The following is a 24,667-nucleotide window of genomic DNA, read 5'->3' as shown; positions in this document are numbered from 1 at the left end:
CGCCGGAACCCTAGAAGTATCGTCGGAATCAGTTGACGGTGCTTAAGTGATGGTGGTTGGTTGGCGGTGAGTCAATTGGTGGTGGCGGCGGTGTTCAGGTGGTGTTTTCCGGCAAAAAGAGTTGACTTTCCCGGCCAAAATCTTTTTTCCGGCGAGCTGAGACTAACGGCGTTAGGATTCTGTTAGCCGCGGACCGTTAGGAACAAATACATTAAAAGTTGGGACCATTAGTGACCAATTCGTTAGTTGGGACCGGCAATGACCAAAAGGTAATAGTTGGGACCAATAAAAACCAATTTTCCTTTAATAATTAAAAAAAATATTTCGGATAATTCGGATCCGAATCCAAAATTTTGGATATCCGAAATTCCAGATAATTCGGATTCAATATTTTTTAAACACACCTACTTCATAGGGTACCATCTAATTAAAGTGGGAACGGCTCATATTGATTATGTGTTTAAGAAACATAATAACATGTTATTATGTAACATATCATTGTTTCATGCTCAACTACCTCTAATATAGGGATAAGCATTTTGTCCCAAATATCTGTATTCATACTCGTATTCATATCGATCCCTACCCCTACTGATTTAGCGACAAAACAAACAATATGACATATATATGTATATCTATATTTTTTTTCATTTATTCAAACGACTGTTCTTACAATTTAAAAAAAACTAGATTATTTTTAGACCAACAAGACCTAAAAGATTCATAATAATGCGAGAGCCGAGAGGAAGGGTGAGTACCTTAAAAGAAGAATTGCAAAGCAGCTCGACGATCTTTAAGATTTTTCAATTCCTTATTATGGATTCCGAATCAAATGTTTCAGTAATTTCTTTTTCTATGTAAACCACCAAGATATTCGCGATATACTCATCTGACATCTTCTTGTGAAGGCGATTCTTGAATATTTTCATCTCTGAATCATCATGATTCACTTAATTAGCATTTGACTGTGGTTGTGGAGCTTCCGAATCACCATGATTTTCTTGTTGATTTAACTGGTTAAGATCCACATCATTAGTATTTGATTGTGGTTTTGTGGAGCTTCAGAATTAAAAGGCTCACTAGTTGAAGCTATGTGACATTTACTCGTTTGTTCATCATCCGTTTTTTTGAAAAAAGAATAAATAGTATCTTATTTTTTCATGATTTACCTAATTAAGAAAATTCACTAGGGTGAGTTAAAGTAAAATGTTACCACACAATACCAATTACAAGCTTAGTTGATCAATTTTCCCAAATCCCCAATTCCACAATTACAAGCCCTAATTTTATAATCCTCGAACATTAACAAATATAAATAAAATACAATGTTTAACAACACCACACAGATAAACTATTACCTTGCTAACAGTGCTGAGCAACGGGCAGTCGGCGGTGGACGCGGTGGACAACGGGTGCCAGTGGCTGTGGCCTGTGGTGGTCTCCGGTCCGGTAGGAACAGCCGATCAGGTTATAGGGGCGCAAGTGAGTTTTATAAAAATCCAAACCTTAATCAGTAATCAATCCGCTTTCTTTTTTTTATGTTTTGTTTAAACAAGTTTTTATTTTTACAAATAGCCTCCTCAATATTGAGTTTTATAAAAACAAAGATTTTTACTATATTTTGTAACTTTTGTTCATTAAAACTACGAGATTTTATTAAAAAACCAAACGATGTGGAGATTATATTTTCAAAAAAAAAATCATTGGTGACCGGTAGCAGTTTGGAAAAATACATCGATGGTGACCGCGCTTAACACCTATAAATATTTTCGGGGAAAATCATGAAATTTACCATACTAACGGAGGAAATGTCAGTGACCGGGGCCACCCCGGGTCCCCAAAGAGCTTCGCCCTGGAGATAGTCAACTGATTATCAACCAAAAAAATTTCTGACCCATGTGAAAAAAAATTCTAGGTCCACCACTGATTATTTATATCTATATTTTATGAGCCTTCAATTCCCGTTGATGCGATTGGTATATATACCTAATAAATAAGTAGGGTTTGAATCAAATACAAAAGAAATTAACGTATCAAGTAAAGTAATTAACGTGATTCTCAAAATTAACACGTTAATTTCTTTCGTACATTAGCTTTCCCCTAAATAAGTAAATATCCAATGTCACGCGTTATATTTATGAATCGGTCTAGATTTTCTTTTTTCTCTTATATCTACTTTCACATTCATATTTTTAACAACTCTTATTCAACGCGTGTACGTAGTAGTGTAGTACAGTTACCAACACGTATCGTTGAGAGAAACAAAATCTTCCAGGTAGCATATCACGTGTTCATAGTTTCATTTAATGAATATGAACATCTATTTCATAATTTTAGTAGAATTATTTTGTCAAGACTCTAATTGATAAAGGAAACAGAAGAAGAGTCAACCTTAAAGACACAATCCGACACAATCCAAATGTTATATCATGTCCCAAAATAAAAAAAAAATAAAAAATAAAAATCCTTGATAAACCATATGTATACATGCATGCCTTATGTATATATATGCATATAATCTTTAGAGAGAAGTCGAGAACCAATACAAATGGCCAACGGTAAATTTTTCCAAGAAGTAGAACTACCCGACCAAAAACATTACGGCAACGGCGTTCGCTTTCCGGCTGTGTTGTCACCAACCACCAACACTACTTTTACCGAAGAAGCAAATGTGTTAGCGTTTGAAAAGGCTATAAATGATGAGAAACCATGGCTGGAATCTCTTCTACAAAAGAGAGGTGCTATTCTTTTCCGATGCTTCCCTGTTACCTCTCCTTCCGAGTTCAATGGCGTGGTTGAGGCTTTCAGCTATCCTGAAATCGTCTACACAGGAGGTCGAGCACCTAGAACCAAAGTCATTGGTCGGGTTTACACCGCCAATGAAAGCCCCCCGGAGATGAAAATTCCTTTCCATCACGAGATGTCTTATGTATGTTAAACAAATCTTTGATCCTTCTTCCTCGGTTTGGTTTCTCACGTTAAGAATTGTTTGGATTAATTAGTAGGTGGTTTATGATTAAGATAAATATTTCTAGACGTATTTTGAAAGTTCTTACTTTGCTATTTGTGGCCGCTTAGGTGGAAAGCCAACTCCATAGAGTTTGGTGAAATGTCATAAATGATGTTAGTCTCTATAAAGTTCGCTTGCCACCCAAGCGAACTTACTGATTGTTTACCACACCAACAAACTTCAAAAGAATTGTCTAGCTTGCATGAGTCCGCTTGCAAGGGTAACAAGTAAAAAACTTCAATAAACGCCTAAAACTAATTAGTGGAATCCTTAACCACCTATTAATTCAAGAAAAGAATATTTGATTTAAATATCATATTAGTAGTCCTTGATGGTCCATAAATACTCCGAAAACATGTGACTTATTTGGATCTTATTTTGTACTTGTGAAACAGCTTCCGAACTTCCCTACAAAGTTATTTTTCTTTTGTGAAGAAGAACCAAGAAGCGGGGGAGAAACTCCGATAGTTTTGAGTCATATCGTGTACGAGAAAATGAAAGAGAAGCACCCGGAGTTTGTTGATAAACTGGAGGAGCATGGATTAAGGTTTATAACTGTAACAGGTGATGAGGATCATTCATCTTCGATTGGTGGCAGAGGTTGGAAGTCTGTATTCATGACAGATGACAAGAATGTTGCAGATGAAAGGTTCTATCTTGATAATTTATCTTCATTAATTAGATAACTTAGATTAGATTGTTGTAACTAAATCTTATAAGTTGCAACACAAGAAAACTCATCAACTTTATATTGATACATAGCGATTAACATCAATATGAAAATGTGTAATATTAGCCTTAGTTTATTATCTTTATATTATTATTAAATTAACGTGCTAATTGTAAGAATCAAATAGTGTAATTATATATACACATAATGTAATTATGTAATTACATCGTAGTGTAATTATAAACTACTTGATTCTCACAAATAACACGTTAATTTAATTTGTACGTTAACTTTCTCCTAGTCTACTATTTATTAACTTAAGTTTGTTTATTAGTAACTATTCTATCTTTTGTATAAATATTAGAATAGTTGTTAACATTTTATCATTATCATTGTTTCCTTACTTCATCATTACTTTTATTTTAATCTTTAATTTTCAATTACTCAATACACACAAAATATTATGGGAAATCAAAATATATATTTCTGACCAAAAAACTCTTTAAAATAATAATAATAATAATAATAATAATAATAATAATAGACCAAAATATGCATACCATTAGAATTTTAACATATAAATGATATAATCGATCTGGTATTCTTAGACACCAATATTGCCCAAACGAAATTCCATGCAAAAGAGAGTTGATGCCTCTAATGACAAGTGTCTTAACAAGGCTAGATAGAATGCTTAAACATGAATAAAGAGGCTAAGGTATCCGTAGTGGGACGACAAATGCTCATAAATTGGGCGATTTTGGGTTTGAACACCGTCCTCATGCGATAAATGGGGCGATAGGGGGTGAGGCGAGGGGGTGTGTTTTTTGTCGGCGGATCTTTTGAAGATTATTATTATTATATTGTGTTGTGTGTGGTATATATATATATATATATATAGTGGAGGGTTATTCTAAAAAGAAGAAGTTTCCTAGGAAGACTATGAATAAATCTTAGCCATTAAATCATGTTAATCAATGGTTGGAATTTAAAATTACCAAAAACCGTCATAGTTTCCTAGAATTATTCTTTCACCATAGGTTGTAGTGCCACATGTCAAAAATCTATTGGTTCTTATCATTCTTAGAAAACTATTTATTCTTATTTGAACCCTTTTCTATATATATATATATATATATTGGGTTACAACATCACTACACCTTTAAAACAAAAACTCACAATTTGCTGACTGGGCGTCACATGACACAAAACGTCATATTTTGTATAGCCCCTACACTACACATAGCCTAAGATAGATGATAGATGGTGCCCTGCATCCTTTCCAAGAAGCATAAAAAGTTGTATCGGGCACCGCCTAAGAGCATGTTTGGGATTACTTCTTAAAAGTGCTTATGGCTTTTTGAAGAAGCAAAATATCCAAAATGCCCCTCCAAAAGCACCTAAAAGCTCCAATTTGGAGCTTTGGAGCTTTTAGGTGCTTTTGGAAGGGCATTTTGGATATTTTGCCTCTCCAAAAAGCCATTAGCACTTTTAAGAAGCAATCCCAAACACCTCCTAAGCCTTCTAGATGTTTTTACCGTTTTTTTTAATAACCTGTATCGGTTCAAGCGCATGAATTTTAAACGTTTTTTTTTTCTTTTTATTTTTGGTTTTATGTAATGTATATCTTTCTAGTTCTCATGAGAATGTTTGATTTACAGGGCAAAAAGGCTAGGAACAAAGTTGGAATGGATAGAGAATGGTATAAGAATCATAACAGGTCCGGTGCAAGCCATTAGATTCAACAAAGAGACTGGACAAAAAACTTGGTTCAACAATCTTGCGACGTGTAAAATAGGTCCAACAACTGGTATAATTCAAGATCGTGACCCATACGTTGAGCTTGGAAATGGTGATCTTGTGCCTGAAAATGTACTCAAAGACTTGCTAAAAATCATGGAAGAACATTGTGTCGCGATACCTTGGAAAAAAGGTGATGTTATGCTTGTTAATAATTTGACCGTCCTTCACGGCCGACAACCGTTACTAAAGCCTCCTCGCCGCATACTTGTATCCCTTTGCAAGTGATCAAAACATACCGGCCATGTCGAGACGGTCTATGTTTTCGTTCATGTTCGTCTCACGTGGGGTGTGTTCTAGACTCGAAGATGTAGGCGTGAATTTGTATACAACTTTTTATATTACTTCGTTTTTCTATAAATTCAGAATTACTAGTTTATCTTGCTGTAGAATAAGCTTTTTTTTATAATAAACCAATTATTAGCAATTCAGCACTTTTGCGTGTTTATATGAAAATTTTTACGTAGGGTTAGAAATGCCTTGATGATTAGTCGCAATCTGCTTGGTTATTTATGTGAAAATATATCCAACAACGACTATGAAGCCGACAAAGTTATAGACTCGAAGGGTACGTGGTACGGTTTGGTCTCATTGGTGGTTTTGGTGGAGATCATAAAAGATATAAAGCTCGAGGCCTGAATTAGAAAAAACATTATTACAATTTGTTTGATAGATTCCAGATTCCAGATTCCCGTCCAAGGTTTTTTTCTTTTGTGAGGAAGAACCAGGAATTGGGGGAGAAACTCTGATACCTTTGAGTCATATTATATACGAGAAGATGAGAGAGAAATACCCGGAGTTGTTGCACAGACTGAGGAGCACGGATTGACGAAAAAAATAATGTGTGACAAAGAATATCCGACGACCACATAAGGTAGAAGTTGGAAGTCCGCATACATAACTAATGATAAGAATGTCACAGAGCAAAGGTTTAGAATTTATGCATCACCTTTATATATGCTAATCCATTACATTAGCTAATGTGTTAGTCGAATTTAGAGTAAAGTGTCATTTTCGTTCTTCTGGTTTGACAAATAATGCAATTTTAGTCCAAAAAGTTTATTTTTGCATATAAACCCTCCACGTTTCTCAGTTCTTGCCAATTACATCCAAATCACTAACCCCGTTAAATTTAATTGTTAAGTCAGGAGTATAAATGTCTTTTCACTATTTATATACTATAATATTTATTTTAGTGAACTGCGGTTTTCGTCCTTATGGTTTGTCCAAATCTGCGGTTTTAATCCAATAGTTTCAAGCTTGCAATTTCATCCTTGTAGTTTCATTTCACTTGCAATTAAACACGATTCTCGTTAAATCTGGTCGTTAACCCATTTATGTTTCGTCCTTGTAGTTTCATTTCATTTCACTTGCAATTTCATCCTTGTAGTTTGTCCAAATCTGCGGTTTTAATAATTTATATTTGTTATAGTAAATAGTCTATGTGTTTTGAATTTTAAGATAGTTATTACTTATTATAGTATCGTATCATTATCATTAGTGGTTACTGTATCACTATCATTCTCATTGTAATTTATTTGTATAGAGAGATGGTTTTCATGACTCACTCAGTATACATAAAATATTATTTATCAATACAGATTTATACTATTTTTAAATTCTTTCAACATGGCTCACTAGAAAAATGATCGATTGACAAGGCGGCGAAGCTGGCAACGAAGCTGGAATGGATGGAGAATGCTGTGAAACTCGTAACAGGTCCACTACCAGCCATTAGACTTGACAAGGAAAGTCAACGTAAAACTTGGTTTAATAATCTTGTGTTGAGTAACACCGATCCAATGTATGATAGCATTGATAACCAGGACACGTATGTTGAGCTAGGAAGTGGCGATCCGGTACCTGATACTCATGCCATCAAAGACCGCTCGAAACTCATGGAACAAAAATGTGTTGTCATACCTTGGAAGAAAGGTGATGTTATGCTTATTAATAGGCCCGGCTCCGAGAAAGTAAAAAAAATTGGGCTGGAGGCGAAATTTTTTTCGGGCCTTAGTTAAAAATGAGTATTTTGTTAGTTTAAACAATTAAATATTGACATACGTTTAATTGGTTATAATTTGGAATGTGCAAAAAAAATTTGTATAAAAAAAGAATTAAAAATGTCTTAAAAGAGACTCAAACCTATAACCTTTTGGTTGTGAGCAATAACCTTTTGCCACTAGACCAAGCTAGTTGTCATGTAATTAAGTTTAAACACTAAATATATATATTGTTTTTAATAAAAATAAATATAATTTTTTAAAAAAAAAATCGGGCCTAATGGGGTGTCGGGCCCGTGGCCGTCGACCACCCCGCCACCCCTATGAGCCGGCCTTGCGTATTAATAACTTGATGGTCCCAGAGCCGGCTCAACGTCCTCGGAGGCCTAAAACTAACTAAAATTTTGAGGCCTTTTTCTTTCCTTTTCTTTATGCATATAGCGTTAGAGAACATACAAGAAGTATAGAATATGGATGATATGTTGTGATAATGAAATGAAACAATCCTTCTTAGCTTGTGACCCATTAAGGCTGTAACGTTCATTCTTAGTATGATTCAAATTTGGCCAACAAACATTGGGTCCGTTTGAATCGAATCACTACTTAACTCAGGTCGCGAGGTGTTACGACAATCCATATGAAAAAGTTAAAATGTAAATCAGATACAAATCATATATATATATATATATATATGTGTGTTCCGGGAGAGATTAGATGTAGCTAACATATCCGACAAGATAAGAGAGTGGAGACTGAGATGGTTTGGTCATGTGAAGAGAAGACAGACGACGAATCATGTTAGAATCGTAGAAAACATTACTATAGAGGGGAGGAGGGGTAGAGGCCGACCTAGATTGACTTGGGAGGAGAGGATTAGGCAGGATTTGATAAACCTAAACCTTTCAGGGGACATGGTTGAGGATAGGAGTTCTTGGAGACGTAGAATTAAAGCTAAGGATTTTTAGGGCGATATGAATTATTAAAGGAGCTACTGTTTACCTATTTTGGTTGCACACCATTATGCTATTTTAATGTCATATATTATATAGTTTTATTTATTAGTAGTTCTTATTCTATTACGGGCTATTACTAGTTATATTATTGTTAAACTTAATTTCCTCCTATATCCCCTCAAACATATTTTTTAGAGCCGAGGGTCTCCCTGGAAGCCACCTCTCTATCCCATCTGGATAGAGGTACGGTGTGCCTACATCACACCCTCCCCAGACCCTACTTATAGCTTGCTATGGGTGAGATCCCACTGGGTATGATTGATTGATTGATATATATATACTATCCTTGTCTTGTGTTCAAGTGGTGTTATATTATAAGTTATTTATATCATATTCGTAGCATAAATGCATAATAATATATTAACATTGAAAACTTAAAAGGCCGGGTATCTAATGAGCTTAATATACCGTTAACATATGTCCAAAAAGATTCTACATAGTATAATGAATAATCCAGTCCACAAGAGACAATTGTCAAATGGCCACCGGAAGATTCTTCCAAGAAACAAACCTGCCAGAGCAAAAATCTTTCGGCGACGGGGCCGACGGCAGCCTTCTCTTCCCGGTGGTGTTGTCCCCAATCACTAACACTGATATCACAGTGTTTGAACAGATTGGAGAAGCAATGGCTTGAGTCTCTTCTCCAAAAAAGTGGTGTTATTCTCTTCCGAGGCTTCCCGGTTACATCTCCTTCCGACTTCAACGACGTTGTTGAAGCTTTTGGCTTCCCTGAAATGGTCTACATGGGTGGTCGGGCCCCTCGAACCAAAGTCGTTGGTCGGGTTTACACCGCCAATGAAAGCCCTCTTGATAAGCAAATTCCTTTCCATCATGAGATGGCTTACGTACGTATTATGTTAATAGTAGTTTATTACGTAAGCCTGTAATGATGATAAAGCTAATCAACTGATGATAAAGATAAATAAAATTATAACAATTATTATTATTATAATAACCTCAACTAACAAAGTTAGCATACTTTTTCTCTTAATCTTGTTGACAATGAATTAAGATCTTAAAACCATTATTACAATTTGTTTAACAGATTCCAAACTTTCCGTCCAAGGTTTTTTTCTTTTGTGAGGAAGAACCGGGAATTGGGGGAGAAACTCCGATTGTTCTGAGTCATATTATATATGAAAAGATGAGAGAGAAATACCCGGAGTTTGTTGCACAAATTGAGAAGCATGGATTGACATATAAAAAAATAGTATGTGATGAAGGACGTCCGATGTCCACAAGCGGTAGGTGTTGGAACTTGGAAGTCCGCATACATGACTGACGATAAGAATGTTGCAGAACAAAGGTTTATGATTTATGCCTCCGCTTTTAATATGTTAATCTATTACATAGCTAATGTGCTTATTATCATTCGATTTATCATTTATTTTTATATCTATATCATTTATAGTAAGTTAGTTGTTAGTGTCTTATCATTATCATTAGTACTTTGAATATTAAGTTTGTTGTTAGTGTCTTATCATTATCATTAGTTGGTTAACTTTATAACCGCCATTTTCATTGTAATATGCTTATATCATTATCATTAGTTGAATCTAGTTTTCACTGACTCAACATATATACATGAAATATTGTTCACCAATACGGTTTTTACTACTTTTAAATTCAACATGGCTCACTAGAAAAATGATCGATTGACAGGGCGGCAGAACTGGCAACAAAGCAGGAATGGATGGAGAATGCCGTGAAACTTGTAACAGGTCCATTGCCAGCCACTAGACTTGACAAGGAAAATCAACGTAAAACTTGGTTTAATAATCTTGTGTTGAGTAACACCGGTCCAATGTATGATACCATTGATAACCAGGACACGTATGTTGAGCTAGGAAATGGCGATCCGGTACCTGATATTCATGCCATCAAAGAATGCTTGAAACTCATGGAACAAGAATGTGTTGTCATACCTTGGAAGAAAGGTGATGTTATGCTTATTAATAACTTGATGGTCCTTCACGGGCGGCAGCCGCTACTAAAGCCACCTCGTCGGATACTCGCATCCCTTTGCAAGTGATGGGAACCAACACTATCATTTGCATTATTAACTATTCGCTATGATCTTCAAAACAAAAGGTGTGGTTTGTGGAGTTATTAAATTTGTGTTTCTGTACGAAACTTCAATAAAGTTGGGATACATGTTTTATTAGATATCCATGGGATCTATAGTGGTTTTTTTGAGGTCTTAAGTTATAACTTGGCCTATTGTCATCCGCGATTTCACCCGCGCTCACGCCTCTCCACATCCTCATTTGTGCCTGTCTTCCCACCTCCCTCTCTCTTCCACATCATCACCACGTCGGAGATGTTCTAATTGTTCAATTGTAGCTCGTGTGGTACACATTGGTGGGGCCGGGGCTACTTGTTGGTACATATCAAGTACTATAAACGGTAAACCAAATGAATGATAGCCTACTTAATGTTTCATCTTTTTATTACAAGGAACCCTCAATAACAAACCATCATAAATAAACAAATACATGTGTACGTATAAATGACACTATACCAAACCATCTACTCGACTATTTACACACACGCAGGCAGTGTAAAGCTGAACACCGAGAATAGGCCCCCTTCAAAAACACAAGATTAATATTCTAGAGAAAAATGACACCGTGGGGCCCAATGAAACTACCGACCTTGAACGAGGCCACTAAAAACCTGGCTGTTTCCAGCAAGAGTAGCTTCCCACTCAACAGATGATAAAAGAATCTGAGACAATGAAATTACAATTTGCTTCATGTCTGGTCTCAAAATCGGGTCGTCCTCGACACATTGTTTTGCCAGCATGGCCATCTGCAAATGCAAATAATAATTGATGATCGAGTTGTAATGTTGCATACAAAACTGTTTAGAACCAGAGAAAGATATATATAATCTCATATGGTACCTTGAAAACACAGTCATGAGGGAATAAATCCAACAGGTTGGGGTCAATATGGTCTTTTAAGCCCGACATACTCATTGAGTCAGGAGAGTGTTTAAGTGCTGCCAACATCTGCAGTTACATACAACAATTTTACAAGATTAAGAATCTTCAAAATTAACAAATTCAATATTTTGAACTTGGGAATCAACTTACAATGGATGCCAGTGAGCGTCTGTCGGTGTTTTTCTTCACAACAGCATCTGTTCGTGTAATGGCTTCCTTTCCCGATATTAACTCAAAAAGAACAACTCCAAATGCATATACATCACTTTTTGTTGTAGCTAAACCATCCCTCAAGTATCTGTGATATTAAAGGATCAAAATGTGCATAATATATTGGTATTTAATGCAAAAGCCATTTGTAGAAAGTTATAAACTTACTCAGGAGCTAAATAACCGAAAGTTCCAACAACTCTTGTAGTTGAAGCTTCTCCATCGTTAGTTATTCCAACAAGTTTTGCCAGCCCAAAATCTGAAATCTGTTTAAAGAAATGTTGTTTAAACGTGCTAAGTGATGGGATTTAATATTTACTAGTGAGGCAAGTAAGATAGGTATATACCTTGGCTTTGAAGGCACCATCAAGTAAAATGTTGCTTGTTTTAATATCTCTATGAACATAATGAGGCTTAGTGTGTTCGTGTATGTATTCTAGACCTCTTGCTGCATCTAATGCGATTTGAACCCTCATAATCCAAGATAATGTAGGATGACCTACATGATATGATGCATTTTTGTTTATTCATTTCACATCTTAATGTTTTGTAGGATAACTGTATGTTGAAATTACAATATTACCCTTGGTTTGAGGATCGTGTAAGTGACTTCCGAGAGAACCCTTTTGAGCATACTCATAAATGAGGAAAAGCTCATCATCACTAGCTGCATAACCCATAAGTTCTACCTTGACAACAAGAAAACCAAACAAAGTCAATACTTGAAACTTGAAAGACATTAAAAAAATTGAGATTTAGAATTCTTACCAAATTTGTATGGTGAACCTTGCACAATAGTTTCATTTCTGCTATGAACTCTTTAGTTTTTGTTGCAGTCATCCTTTTGACAGCAACTTCCTGAGATAATATCAAGATCAGTATAATCGAGATAGTGATAATCATTTCACTTCAGTTATATGTAACGCTTTAGGTCTAACGGGTCAAACTAGTCAAACGGATTGAAAGTCATTATTCAAATGCATACAAACAACAAACCTGCTCACGAAGTAAACCATAATACACAGAACCATACGTCCCGTGGCCTAAAAGATTAGACTCTGAGAAACCATCTGTGCATGAAAAAACTTCTTCATATAAAAACACAACAGGTTTCTCTACATCAAACACATCTGTCCCAATAACTGCAATAACAAAAAAGAACAACACCAGATCACGTCAAAAATCAAGCTTGCAGTTAACAAATAAAAGCTTAATCGATTAAACGAGTCCAAACCTTTTGGAATGTTAGTATGGCGGTCACTGGTTTCCTCAACTGTTTGCTCCCAATCATTAGTTTTGCAGCAGAGTCTCCCTGAACCACACCAAAAGCTTGAATTTCTCAATATATGAAACTTATGAGCCACCTGCTCATTTTCAAGATCCTTCAACTGATTCCTCTGTCCATCACGGAACCAATTCGACGATCTCACACACACAAAAAGCGCCACAACCGCTACGATCAGAGCAAAACCAACACCTAAACTCCCAATAATCCACCAATGTTTCGAATCACTCTTGTGATCACTTCCAGTTCCCTCTACAAAACAAAACTTTACAGTCTCAATCAATCCGTCCCGTGTAAGTTATCGGAAACACACAACTTACGGCTTACCTACAACAATTGCATCAGAAGACGGCGATGGAGCGGGCGCAGGTGATGAGTTATTCTTAATAGGATACGGCTCACCCGGAACTACAAGATTATAAACTAATGCAATCAGATTCATCTCTAAATAAGTTAACTAACTAATTAACTAACTAACTAACTAACCTGAATTCAAAGGTATATAATAAAGCGCACCAACGGTAATATTATCCGGATTATTAATTCCGTTAACGGTCTCAATACTATCCATACTAACACCAAACCGACTCGCTAACAACTCTACACTATCCCCATCCTGCATCACATAACTCATCAAATAATTCCACAAACCACTCGAACAACCGCAAAACATCTGCAACGAGACGACCGCACCAGCACGAGCCGGCCGAGTCGAATTCGACAAGTACGCCAGTCCACCGTAGGCATCGACCACCAAATCATAGACAGATCCGCCGGTTTTCCGTACAGTGTAAGTAGTATTAGTCAAGTAATTGTGAACCGGATAATTAGAACATGAACAGTTCTTTCGAACAAAGACGTAATTACGGCCGTTGCCTTCGACAGTGAGGTCGTGTGGCAAGACGTCGAACATGCTCATGATGATGTCTAGGGTTCGGTTAGCGGAAGGAGTGAAGGCTAGGAATGAGGTGCATAGTCGAGATGGTTCAGTGCAGTTTAACGGCGTGGGGTATGCAGAACATGGTGAATTGAAGAGGAGTAAGAGGAATAGCAGCATGGGATTGAAATTGAACATGTGGAAGTGAGTTTGAATGATGAATTGGAAGTGAATTGAATTAGGGATTTGATTTTGATTATTATTATTATTATTATTGTTGTTATTATTATGTTATGAATGATGCCAGCGAAGAAGAAAGAGGAAGAAGACGGAGGAGAACAGGGGTGGGTACTTTAACTACTGCTGATATTGACGCCTCGTGCGAGCAGTAAAAAGTAGAAACATAATATTATAATTTATAAACGTACATGTTACATGTAGTTGCCTTTTGTGTTCGGATTTTTTAAATAAATTTTAAATTTAAACTCGTTACGAGTTACATACAGCTATGTGTTGTAGATTAATTTTTTTTTGTTTGTAAATATTTGTAGTGTAAGGGGGAAAGTTATTGTATACGGAATGTTTAACGTACGATGCGTACATAGTTTTAAATATAGGTCACGTAATTATTTACTTCATGCGCAATTAGTTAACTTTTATACATGTTTTATTAATTCAAGTGTAACTATGGCGCATGAGGACTTTGTATGTTAAGTGTGGGTATTGGATTATTTACCAAGTGTGACTGGCATAGTTATAAAATTTTTTTGAAAAAGATTTGTTTACAAGGTGAATTGACGGAAATACTCTTTTGGATAAAGGTATTGCTAGGGTTGTAAACGAGTTGATATCACCAGTTGTGCTCGTTTACTAATTTGGTTGTTCCGGTTTAATTAATTCACTTATTTTAATGAGTTAAAATCTTGAGCTTGAGCTTGAACTTGACTCGAGCTTGCTCCTTATTTTTCAAAATCTAAAAGTTTTGTTTTTTAACACGTGATATGTTTATAACATACATCATTTTAGCCTTAGTGATATCTTCTGATTTTGAGTTGTGATAGTTTATATATACGTTAAATTTGAACATTAAAAAAATGAGTGAATTTACAATTTTATATTGCATCGAACTCGGCTCTTTTACTAGAGTCGACGATTTGGCTTGTTTTAAACGAGTCAATCTCAAGAGAACTTCTAACGAGGCGTAAGTCGTGAGCTTTTTACACAACCATGGTATGCGTCATATTTATATGTATCAAAACCACGATTCTTTTATCTAACATTTTTTAAGTATGAAATTATAATCATACTACATTTCGAATATTATGATCTAATACAAATATAAAAAGGTAGGATAATGATTATACACAGGGAGGGTAGTGGCCCACCAAGAGGGAACATGAAAGCTAGAATGCATGTGTATCGACTAAAAATAATACCAAGGAAGGTGGCACCAATGTTTTCCCCATATTCTAATAATTATTTTGGATATGTTTGTAGCTTTGTACACTCTATTATTCTGTACATGTCCAACTTTCAACCTAATCCAAAATTTACATAGCAATTTAATTCAGATATCAAAACTGACGTCATAAATACACAATTATTTGACAAGTTTTTAAAAAAATTTCTCATAATATAATGATATTTTAGATGTTTACAAATTACAATACTAGAAGATGCAATCATTTTGGCCGTATTTTCATAAAAATACAAAGGCCATCAATGTGATAATATTCGATTATGACTATTTATTAGTTTTAAACCGTATTAGATCAATAAAATCCCATTGGACGGAACATAAGGCTAGGAACGAGGATGAGTCGGTCAAGCTATAGGTCAAAATCAAACATACAGTTGATCTCTATTTATTTATTTTTATTTATTTTTTTGCTTTTATAATCGATCAGTTTTTGTTAGAAACGGGTTGATCAATAGAAAATATGGACTGGTTTACCTTTGGTTTGAATGTTGTATGGATTCAGGATAGTTTTAATTAACGAGTACAACGCCAATAAAGTATCAACAATAATTTCATTAATCACAGAAGAATAAACAATGACAACTATGTTATACAAAAAATTGTCGCAAAACCTTTACGTCGTGTCTGGTTGAATAAGTCGGTTATTTGTTCAAATATAGTAATAACTTAATTACAAAAGTCGTTTATCAAAGCAAACATAATCGAACTACCATTTCATTTATTTCAATTTGATTTCTTTTCTCGTTAACAAAAACCCAGGATAGATTCGCTTAAAAAAATTTGATCCTTTATGAATTATAATTGTTTTCGACAGACATTAAACAACTTTTTGAAATACTTTTTATAAAACTTTTTATATTTATAAAGTATAGATCATAGCTATTTAATAAGCTAACTTTTAATAAAATAAAAATAAAATGTGAGCATGACCATTTTTTATGTGTTATAGGTACATCCAACGGGTGGTCTAGGGTAACCTGCTTTTGAGTAGTTTTGTTGTTCCGTACCAGAAAAGACGGAAAAGAAACGGCGTTAAGCGTAGGGAAGGAACAAAACACAAGTAGCAAACGGAAGGAATAAAACACAAGTAGCAAATCAAATCGATCTTGACCGTTGAAGTGATGGTGTCAAACCAGAGATTGACTAGGACGTCAAAGTAATGCGACGAGTGTTTAGTAACGGTACGGAATTATATATTCATAACTTTGGCTATCTTAAATGGTTTTATAGCATCAGTGTAGCATTCATTTTTTTAATAAATATAAAATGTCTAGGTATTTTGTGCGGAGTTATCTAATGTCAAAAAGTCACCGCTGGCTAACCCAACTAAGTCGCACGGAGCTCTTAAGTGCCTCTAAGTTATCTCCAGTTCCGGGGAAGACTCACTTGCCCGAAGGCTCACTGGTGGTAAAACCCGGACGCCCTTATCATCGAACTGTAAATCACAAAGATCTCAATTCTTCATTCATTGAGCCACCCATGTCCTTCCAAAATGTTGTAAGTCGGGATTAAACTTGGATCTCTATTGATAAATTCATGTTTTCTATCACTACATCACATTGGAAATGACATTAGTGTAGCATTCATAAAGAATGATATTGATCAATATCACTATATAAACTGATACTCCCTCCGTCCCGGTCAAAGTGTCTTAGTTTGAAAAACACAAAGTTTAAGGTAGATTAAATTATTGTTTTCTTTGTTTACCAAATGACAATAATGCCCTTGGAAATTGGGTCCATAAATATTGTTTATTAATGTTAGTTGTGTGTGTTTAATGGTAAACTTGGAAAGTGACTAATAAATTTTAAAATTAAGCATTTGTATTAGGACAAAATAAAAAGGAAAATGTTAACACTTTAAATGAGACTGTGGAAGTAATTCTTTTTAGAAACTCTATCTAGCTACGCAACAATTGTATAAATTTCGGATAACTTGATTTATGAAATGGTAAAATGAATTTTACCACTTTGGCTAGGGGTGGCAACCTTGACCCAAACCATTCCAAATGGGTCAATTTGGGTTGTTTTAAAATTCAAATGGGTTGATTTGGGTCATAGGTATTAATTAAATGGGTCAAAATGGGTCAATTTGGGTTGTTCTAAATGACGCTTGTTGGGCCAGCTAGAGCGTGGTTCGATCGTCTACCGGTCAACCACATCTACGACTGGGCAGACTTCCAGCAGAAGTTTAGCCAACACTTCAGCCAACAAAGAAAGTATACCGAAGAGCAATGGACAATCCTCAAATGCATTCGAGAGGAAGATGAATCTTTGCCAGACTTCATCACTCGCTTCAATTCAAAGAAGCTAAGTCTGGGTAATATCAGCGAAGATCTTGTTCGCGCTGCTTTCATCCAGGGCGCGAACGACCCAGAGCTCATCCGCACCTTAACGGGTAAAGATGGCATGCCATCCACATGGGATGCCATCATGACAGCAGCAAAACGCTTTGCGGAAACGGAGAAGCAACTGGGTAGAGATCTCCCACAGAGCACAAACCTCTACACCCAGAAAACAAGAGAAGACAACGTCCTCACCGCCCGACTAAACAAAAAACGGAAGCTAGGCATTTGGCAGTCAAGGGTAAACTTTGACACCTCATCCGGCTTGCAACATCGGTTAGGCGGAAGGGATAACGTACAGTCAAACAAGAACTCCAGATGGACGCCACTCACCAAAAGCGTCACCGAGATATTCGCCACTGAGGAGCTCCCATGGCCAAAGGCTCCAATAATCCGACATCGTCACAATGCTGATCGGAGCAAATACTGTGACTTTCACAGGACAAAAGGCCACAACACTTAAGAATGCATAGACGTAAAGGACATGGTCGAAGCATTTGTCAGAGATGGGACGCTCGCGCATCTCGTGGCGCAATGAACGTTGTGCAGGCTGATGCGTGTAGAACCCCAGTTGGGGAAAACACGAATAAAATTGCAGCTTCAATGTTGGAGACTACATACTGCGCAAACAACGAGATCCCGAACCAGGAATACTATTCAGCCGGCTACACCTTCTTGGAAACCTACCTTCGGCTATAAATACCCCAAATGGTATGATCATCTCATCTTATCATATTATCATCATATACTATCTCGTATTACATATTATACCTGATATCTGCTCTTGCAATCTCTTAATATACATTTATATTTAAAGAGCAATCTAGTCTGATTCTCACGCCGGAGGGTGGTCACAAGGAGGAACCCCCCCCCCCTTCTCAGTGACGAGCTCACGGTCTGTTTTGCAGGTTATCAGAAGAACCATCTTTGCCGGGTCCAACCCCTCGTGGGAAGCATCTATCTAACCCCCAGGTTACCCGTAATCTGTCCGGGGTCCGATTAGTGTTTCTTCATTGGCGCCATCCGTGCATAAAAGCTAGAACTTCATTTCTTTTCAGTTTTTTCAAACTTCTGGAAAGATGGTTAAAGAAACTCCGGTAACCACAACCCCAGCTACTGGGGGGAATACCGGCTACACAGTCTTTACAAACACTACCCCGGTTACCCAAGCCGGGGCAAGTGAAGTAAATTTTACGAACACTACCCCAGTTACCCAAGCTGGGGCAAGTGCAGTAAATAATCGCTCACTGGGATTCACCGATACCCAGTTAGAGAAACGAACAAGGCTCCATCGCCAAACACTCGATGAAGTTAAGGCATGGGCGGAGGCACGTCAGAAGGAATTCCAAGCTGAGTTGGACGAACGCTTGCGTTCCGTCCAACAGGCTGACGAATTCGAAGAATACTTGGACGATGATTCGGAGGAATCCGATAGAGACGCAAACCCTCGTCATAAGGCGAAAGGGAAGCGTAAAGAAACGGACTCCCAACCGAGAAGGCGTTTTGGGGAAGCCTTCAAACCAAAAGACGCAGGTGGAAGCCCACGTGACTTCTCCAAAACATTTAGACCAACTGTTGCAAATGCGGGAACGTCCAAATTTGCAAGGGACATTGCGGAAGCAATTGCCCCAAAAAGTGCCAAACAAATGTCCAACATAGGCACATATGATGGTATATCTGATCCAGACGATCATTTGAACAGATTCATAGCGGGGGCAACCGTCAGCAATTGGACGGAACCCACGTGTTGTTACATGTTCTAAATGACGCTTGTTGGGCCAGCTAGAGCGTGGTTCGATCGTCTACCGGTCAACCACATCTACGACTGGGCAGACTTCCAGCAGAAGTTTAGCCAACACTTCAGCCAACAAAGAAAGTATACCGAAGAGCAATGGACAATCCTCAAATGCATTCGAGAGGAAGATGAATCTTTGCCAGACTTCATCACTCGCTTCAATTCAAAGAAGCTAAGTCTGGGTAATATCAGCGAAGATCTTGTTCGCGCTGCTTTCATCCAGGGCGCGAACGACCCAGAGCTCATCCGCACCTTAACGGGTAAAGATGGCATGCCATCCACATGGGATGCCATCATGACAGCAGCAAAACGCTTTGCGGAAACGGAGAAGCAACTGGGTAGAGATCTCCCACAGAGCACACACCTCTACACCCAGAAAACAAGAGAAGACAACGTCCTCACCGCCCGACTAAACAAAAAACGGAAGCTAGGCATTTGGCAGTCAAGGGTAAACTTTGACACCTCATCCGGCTTGCAACATCGGTTAGGCGGAAGGGATAACGTACAGTCAAACAAGAACTCCAGATGGACGCCACTCACCAAAAGCGTCACCGAGATATTCGCCACTGAGGAGCTCCCATGGCCAAAGGCTCCAATAATCCGACATCGTCACAATGCTGATCGGAGCAAATACTGTGACTTTCACAGGACAAAAGGCCACAACACTGAAGAATGCATAGACGTAAAGGACATGGTCGAAGCATTTGTCAGAGATGGGACGCTCGCGCACCTCGTGGCGCAATGAACGCTGAGCAGGCTGATGCGTGTAGAACCCCAGTTGGGGAAAACACGAATAAAATTGCAGCTTCAATGTTGGAGACTACATACTGCGCAAACAACGAGATCCCGAACCAGGAATACTATTCAGCCGGCTACACCTTCTTGGAAACCTACATTCGGCTATAAATACCCCAAATGGTATGATCATCTCGTCTTATCATATTATCATCATATACTATCTCATATTACATATTATACCTGATATCTGCTCTAGCAATCTCTTAATATACATTTATATTTAAAGAGCAATCTAGTCTGATTCTCACGCCGGAGGGTGGTCACAAGGAGGAACCCCCCCCCCCTTCTCAGTGACGAGCTCACGGTCTGTTTTGCAGGTTATCAGAAGAACCATCTTTGCCGGGTACAACCCCTCGTGGGAAGCATCTATCTAACCCCCAGGTTACCCGTAATCTGTCCGAGGTCCGATTAGTGTTTCTTCAACTCGTGAACAACTAATAGGTAAATTAACAATGGTGGGTTTAACTTTGAGTTGTTTAACAAATTGTTATATTGGTTCGGTTTGGTTGGTACGTTGGTTATTAGACTAGAGGTCTCGAGTTCGGGTCATCCTAGATCGGTTTTTGGTATTGTTTTCTTGTTATACTTAATAAATTTATCATTACTATTAATATTAACATAAATACGTAAAGATTATTATTATTATTAACTAGATTATTATTATTATTATTATCATTATTATTATTATTATTATTAACTAGATTATCATTGGTATTATCATTATTATTATTAACAAGATTATTATTATTATTACTATTATCTTTTAACAAAACTATTATTATTATCATTATTGTTATAAATATTAAAGTTGTTATTAATATTATTAAAGATCATATTATTATTTTCCTCATATTATTATCATTAATTATTAACAATAATATCATTATAGTTATTTTGTGAACTAGTTTAGACATCGAACCAACATCGTGTATGGTAACATTATTTTCTATCAACATTACCTATTATTATTACTATTTTATCAACAACACTTTAAATTTATACCAAGATTTTATTCTTTAACTATTATTAATAATAATTATTGATATAATTATTATACGATATTAGTATTATTAGTAATAGTTATGGTTATTATCATTAACTTATATATCTATATACATATATATATAACATATTTTAAAATCATTATTATCATTTTTATCTTTAACATTAATAATATTATTATAAACTTTATTATCAGTTCATTTTTATACAACTGAGCTCTTGATTTAAAACTCGTATCGTTTTCTTTTAATATTGGTTTAACTATTTAAAAGCCCAATAAAATAATATTATTTTATTTTAATTGTCATTTAAGTACGAGTCCCTAACCATTAACAAATTAACCGATAATCCGATTTACAACCGAACCGTCCCATTCAATGTTTCCTATATAATTTCATTATGGTTTCAAGTTCATTAATATATTTTATTTATTCGTTTTCAATTAGCTTTCAAGTTGGATTCGTTCGTTTCGTTTACAAGCTTTCTATATGTCGATCACTTATTTAGTTTCTCAATTCATCAATCGATGTGAGTAATTTCATACCCCTTTTTCCATCTTCAGTTTTGGGGTGACATTTCATACTTATCAAACTAAATGCTTTATTTACTTGAATTTTAAACCCACAAACGTGATTGTATACATTACTTAAATACTTGCTTGATTTGGTGTTCTATGCTATATGTCTATGTGTTTATCGCTTTCGGTTGGTTGAATCTATAAATACTAGACTACTTGGCATCCCCTTGTAGCAAGGTGTCGTTAACGTAATGCAATTAACGATATTCTATTAAATCCTAGACTACTTGGCAACCCCTTGTAGCTAGGTGGCGCTAACGTAATTCTATTAGTGATTGTCAATTTATCCAAGTTGTTGCTTTTATTTATTGTTTTGTATATAAGTTTTGTGGCTTTTTATTACTATATACTTATATGCTCAAACTTATGAATTGCTCACCAACCTTTGTGTTGACAAACTTTATTTTATAAAATGTTACAGGTTTGACTTTTGTTGACTCGAGGACTTGATGAAAACGTTACCAAGACTATTAGGATATTAGTAAAACGAATAACATAATTGCTACTTGTATTCAACTTGTTTGTGTGGACGAGATGTGTTGTTTATTGATTTGTTGAAATAAAATGAGTTGATTAAATATTGTCATTTTAAATAGTGTCTTGTGTATTTGTCCAATCACGTTGCACCCCGGCGTGTTCCGCCTTTGGTTGGGGTGTGACAAAAAGTGACATGTTCGGGTTGAAACGGGTTTTAGATTGGAACAATATCAGTTTAGGTTTCGGCTCGGATCAGCTTTCGTGCCGACACGAATTTTAGCACTGGACGGGTTGGGTTTCGGTTTCTTTCGAGTTTTCGCACTAGACGGGTCGATTTTGGTTTTTGATTCGTTTTCGTCGACATTTCGGTTTCGGTTAATTTGTCGGGTTTTTTTTTTTCGATGAACGAGGATAACGGCGAAATTATTTTAGTTTTTTTACTTTTTTCGTTATTCGTTTATATTTTGAGTTATGATTTTTTTATTGTTTTTTTTTAAGAGTTAATGGCCATTTTCGTCCCTGTGGTTTGCTGTTTTCGCCATTTCGGTCCAAAGTTTGAAATTTTGTCAATTTCGTCCTCACGGTTTTAAAAACTGGCCAATTACGTCCCACCGTCTAACGACATCCAAATATGTCGTTAGTTTCAGGGGTATTTTCGTCTATTACGCATTTTAATAATTAAAACTTAATTTATATATATTCCTTATACATACATACATATATATATATATATATAACCTAAAATAATATAAACTCTCTCTCTCTCTCTCTCAACCGGATGTCCGACAGCCACCACCAACCTACAACCACTTATGACCACCGCTACCACCGCCTATGACCACTGCATCCTATCAGCCCCACCGCGTGTTACCAAGGATCCACTCTCATTATCTCAGCCAACAACATGCTCAGATCCACAGTAATATCAACCGCTGGTTGCATTAGACCGTCCGCCGGAGCCATTGGAGCATCTAGGATCTCCGGAGAAACCACCTGAACCTGCGGATTCACATCCGGTGCGTAAGTTTCAGCGGTCGTGACTGCCGTTGCCGGAGACGGTTGGAATTCAGCCATGGTGGTTCTGGTGGGGGATTTTTGAGGTTGAGGGAGGGAAAACGGTTATTAGCTTAGAAAGCGTACACTGTACGCCAGATTCATGGTTATATAGCCCAACAAATAGAAACGTGTTTGGTAGCACGCGGTGGGGCTGATAGGATGCGGTGGTCATAGGCGGTGGTTGTGGTGGTCATAAGTGGTTGTGGGTTGGTGGTGGCTGCCGGACTTCCGGTTGAGAGAGAGAGAGAGAGTTTATATTATTTTAGGTTATATATATATATATATGTGTATGTATGTATGTATAAGGAATATATATAAATTAAGTTTTAATTATTAAAATGTGTAATAGACGAAAATACCCCTGAAACTAACAACATATTTGGATGTCGTTAGACGGTGGGACGTAATTGACCAATTTTTAAAACCGTGAGGACGAAATTGACAAAATTTCAAACTTTGGACTGAAGTGGCGAAAACAGCAAACCACAGGGACGAAAATGGCCATTAACTCTTTTTTTAATTTTTTTTTGAGGAACTTTGATCTTAATAGAAACCATAAAAACAAATTAAAAAAAATTAATAAAAAAATCATAACTCAAAAAATAAAACAAAAACAAAATGTAAAAAAACTAAAACGTTTCGTCCATTTTCCTCGTTAAAAAAAATCGACAAATTAACCGAAACTGAAAAGTCGACAAAAACGAAACAAAAACATGCTGAAACAAGCTGTTAAGTGATGAAACGAACTGAAAAATCGCTTAAGGAAGCTGTTAAGTGCTGAAACGAACTAAAAATTCGCTTAAATGAGCTATTAATTGCTAAAACGAACTGAAAAATCCCTTAAACGAGCTGTTACGTGCTGAAACGAACTGAAAAATCGCTTAAACGAGCTGTTACATGCTGAACGAACTGAAAAATCGCTTAAACGAGCTGTTACGTGCTTAAACGAACTGAAAAATCGCTTAAACAAGCTGTTACGTTCTAAAACGAACTGAAAAATCGCTTAAACGAGCTGTTACGTGCTTAAACGAACTGAAAAATCGCTTAAACAAGCTGTTACGTTCTAAAACGAACTGAAAAATCGCTTAAACGAGCTGTTACGTGCTGAAACGAACTGAAAAATCACTTAAACGAGCTGAAAAATCGCTTAAACAAGCTATTACGCGCTGAAACGAACTGAAAAATCGCTTAAACGAGCTGTTACGCGCTGAAACGAACTGAAAAATCGCTTAAACGAGCTGTTACAGTCTGAACCGAACTGAAAAAATGCTTAAACGAGCTGTTACACGCTGAAACGAACTAAAAAATCGCTTAAACGAGCTG

General features: G+C 36.5%; 2 protein-coding genes and 1 pseudogene across 3 annotated transcripts; 2 read left to right on the top strand and 1 right to left on the bottom strand.

The window, feature by feature from the left end:
- The first annotated feature begins 2,548 nt into the window (after positions 1-2,548).
- On the top strand, positions 2,549-5,708 carry LOC143592864 (clavaminate synthase-like protein At3g21360). The gene is made up of 3 exons (XM_077072669.1): positions 2,549-2,929; positions 3,406-3,659; positions 5,342-5,708. The coding sequence occupies exons 1-3, from the start codon at positions 2,549-2,551 to the stop codon at positions 5,706-5,708; spliced, it is 1,002 nt and encodes a 333-aa protein (XP_076928784.1).
- Positions 5,709-8,955: 3,247 nt separating this feature from the next.
- Positions 8,956-10,945, top strand: LOC143592868 (clavaminate synthase-like protein At3g21360; annotated as a pseudogene). Its single transcript, XR_013146000.1, has 3 exons — positions 8,956-9,341; positions 9,542-9,802; positions 10,159-10,945. The product of XR_013146000.1 is annotated as a clavaminate synthase-like protein At3g21360 (transcript).
- Positions 10,946-11,014: 69 nt separating this feature from the next.
- LOC143592867 (lysM domain receptor-like kinase 3) lies at positions 11,015-14,212 on the bottom strand. Its single transcript, XM_077072670.1, has 11 exons — positions 13,425-14,212; positions 13,266-13,346; positions 12,888-13,190; positions 12,650-12,795; positions 12,422-12,511; positions 12,237-12,342; positions 12,001-12,152; positions 11,822-11,919; positions 11,594-11,741; positions 11,402-11,509; positions 11,015-11,307 (listed from the first exon to the last, which is right to left on the bottom strand). The coding sequence occupies exons 1-11, from the start codon at positions 14,011-14,013 to the stop codon at positions 11,143-11,145; spliced, it is 1,986 nt and encodes a 661-aa protein (XP_076928785.1). The 5' UTR covers positions 14,014-14,212; the 3' UTR covers positions 11,015-11,142.
- Between the last annotated feature and the right edge of the window lie 10,455 nt (positions 14,213-24,667).

Source organism: Bidens hawaiensis, unplaced genomic scaffold (assembly GCF_021521415.1).
Source record: "Bidens hawaiensis isolate Kalapana, Puna unplaced genomic scaffold, B.hawaiensis_p1.1 tig00041311_1, whole genome shotgun sequence".
Taxonomy (NCBI): Eukaryota; Viridiplantae; Streptophyta; class Magnoliopsida; order Asterales; family Asteraceae; genus Bidens; species Bidens hawaiensis.
The sequence above is the reverse complement of the archived record's forward strand: the minus strand, read 5'-3'. Positions and strand labels throughout refer to the sequence as shown.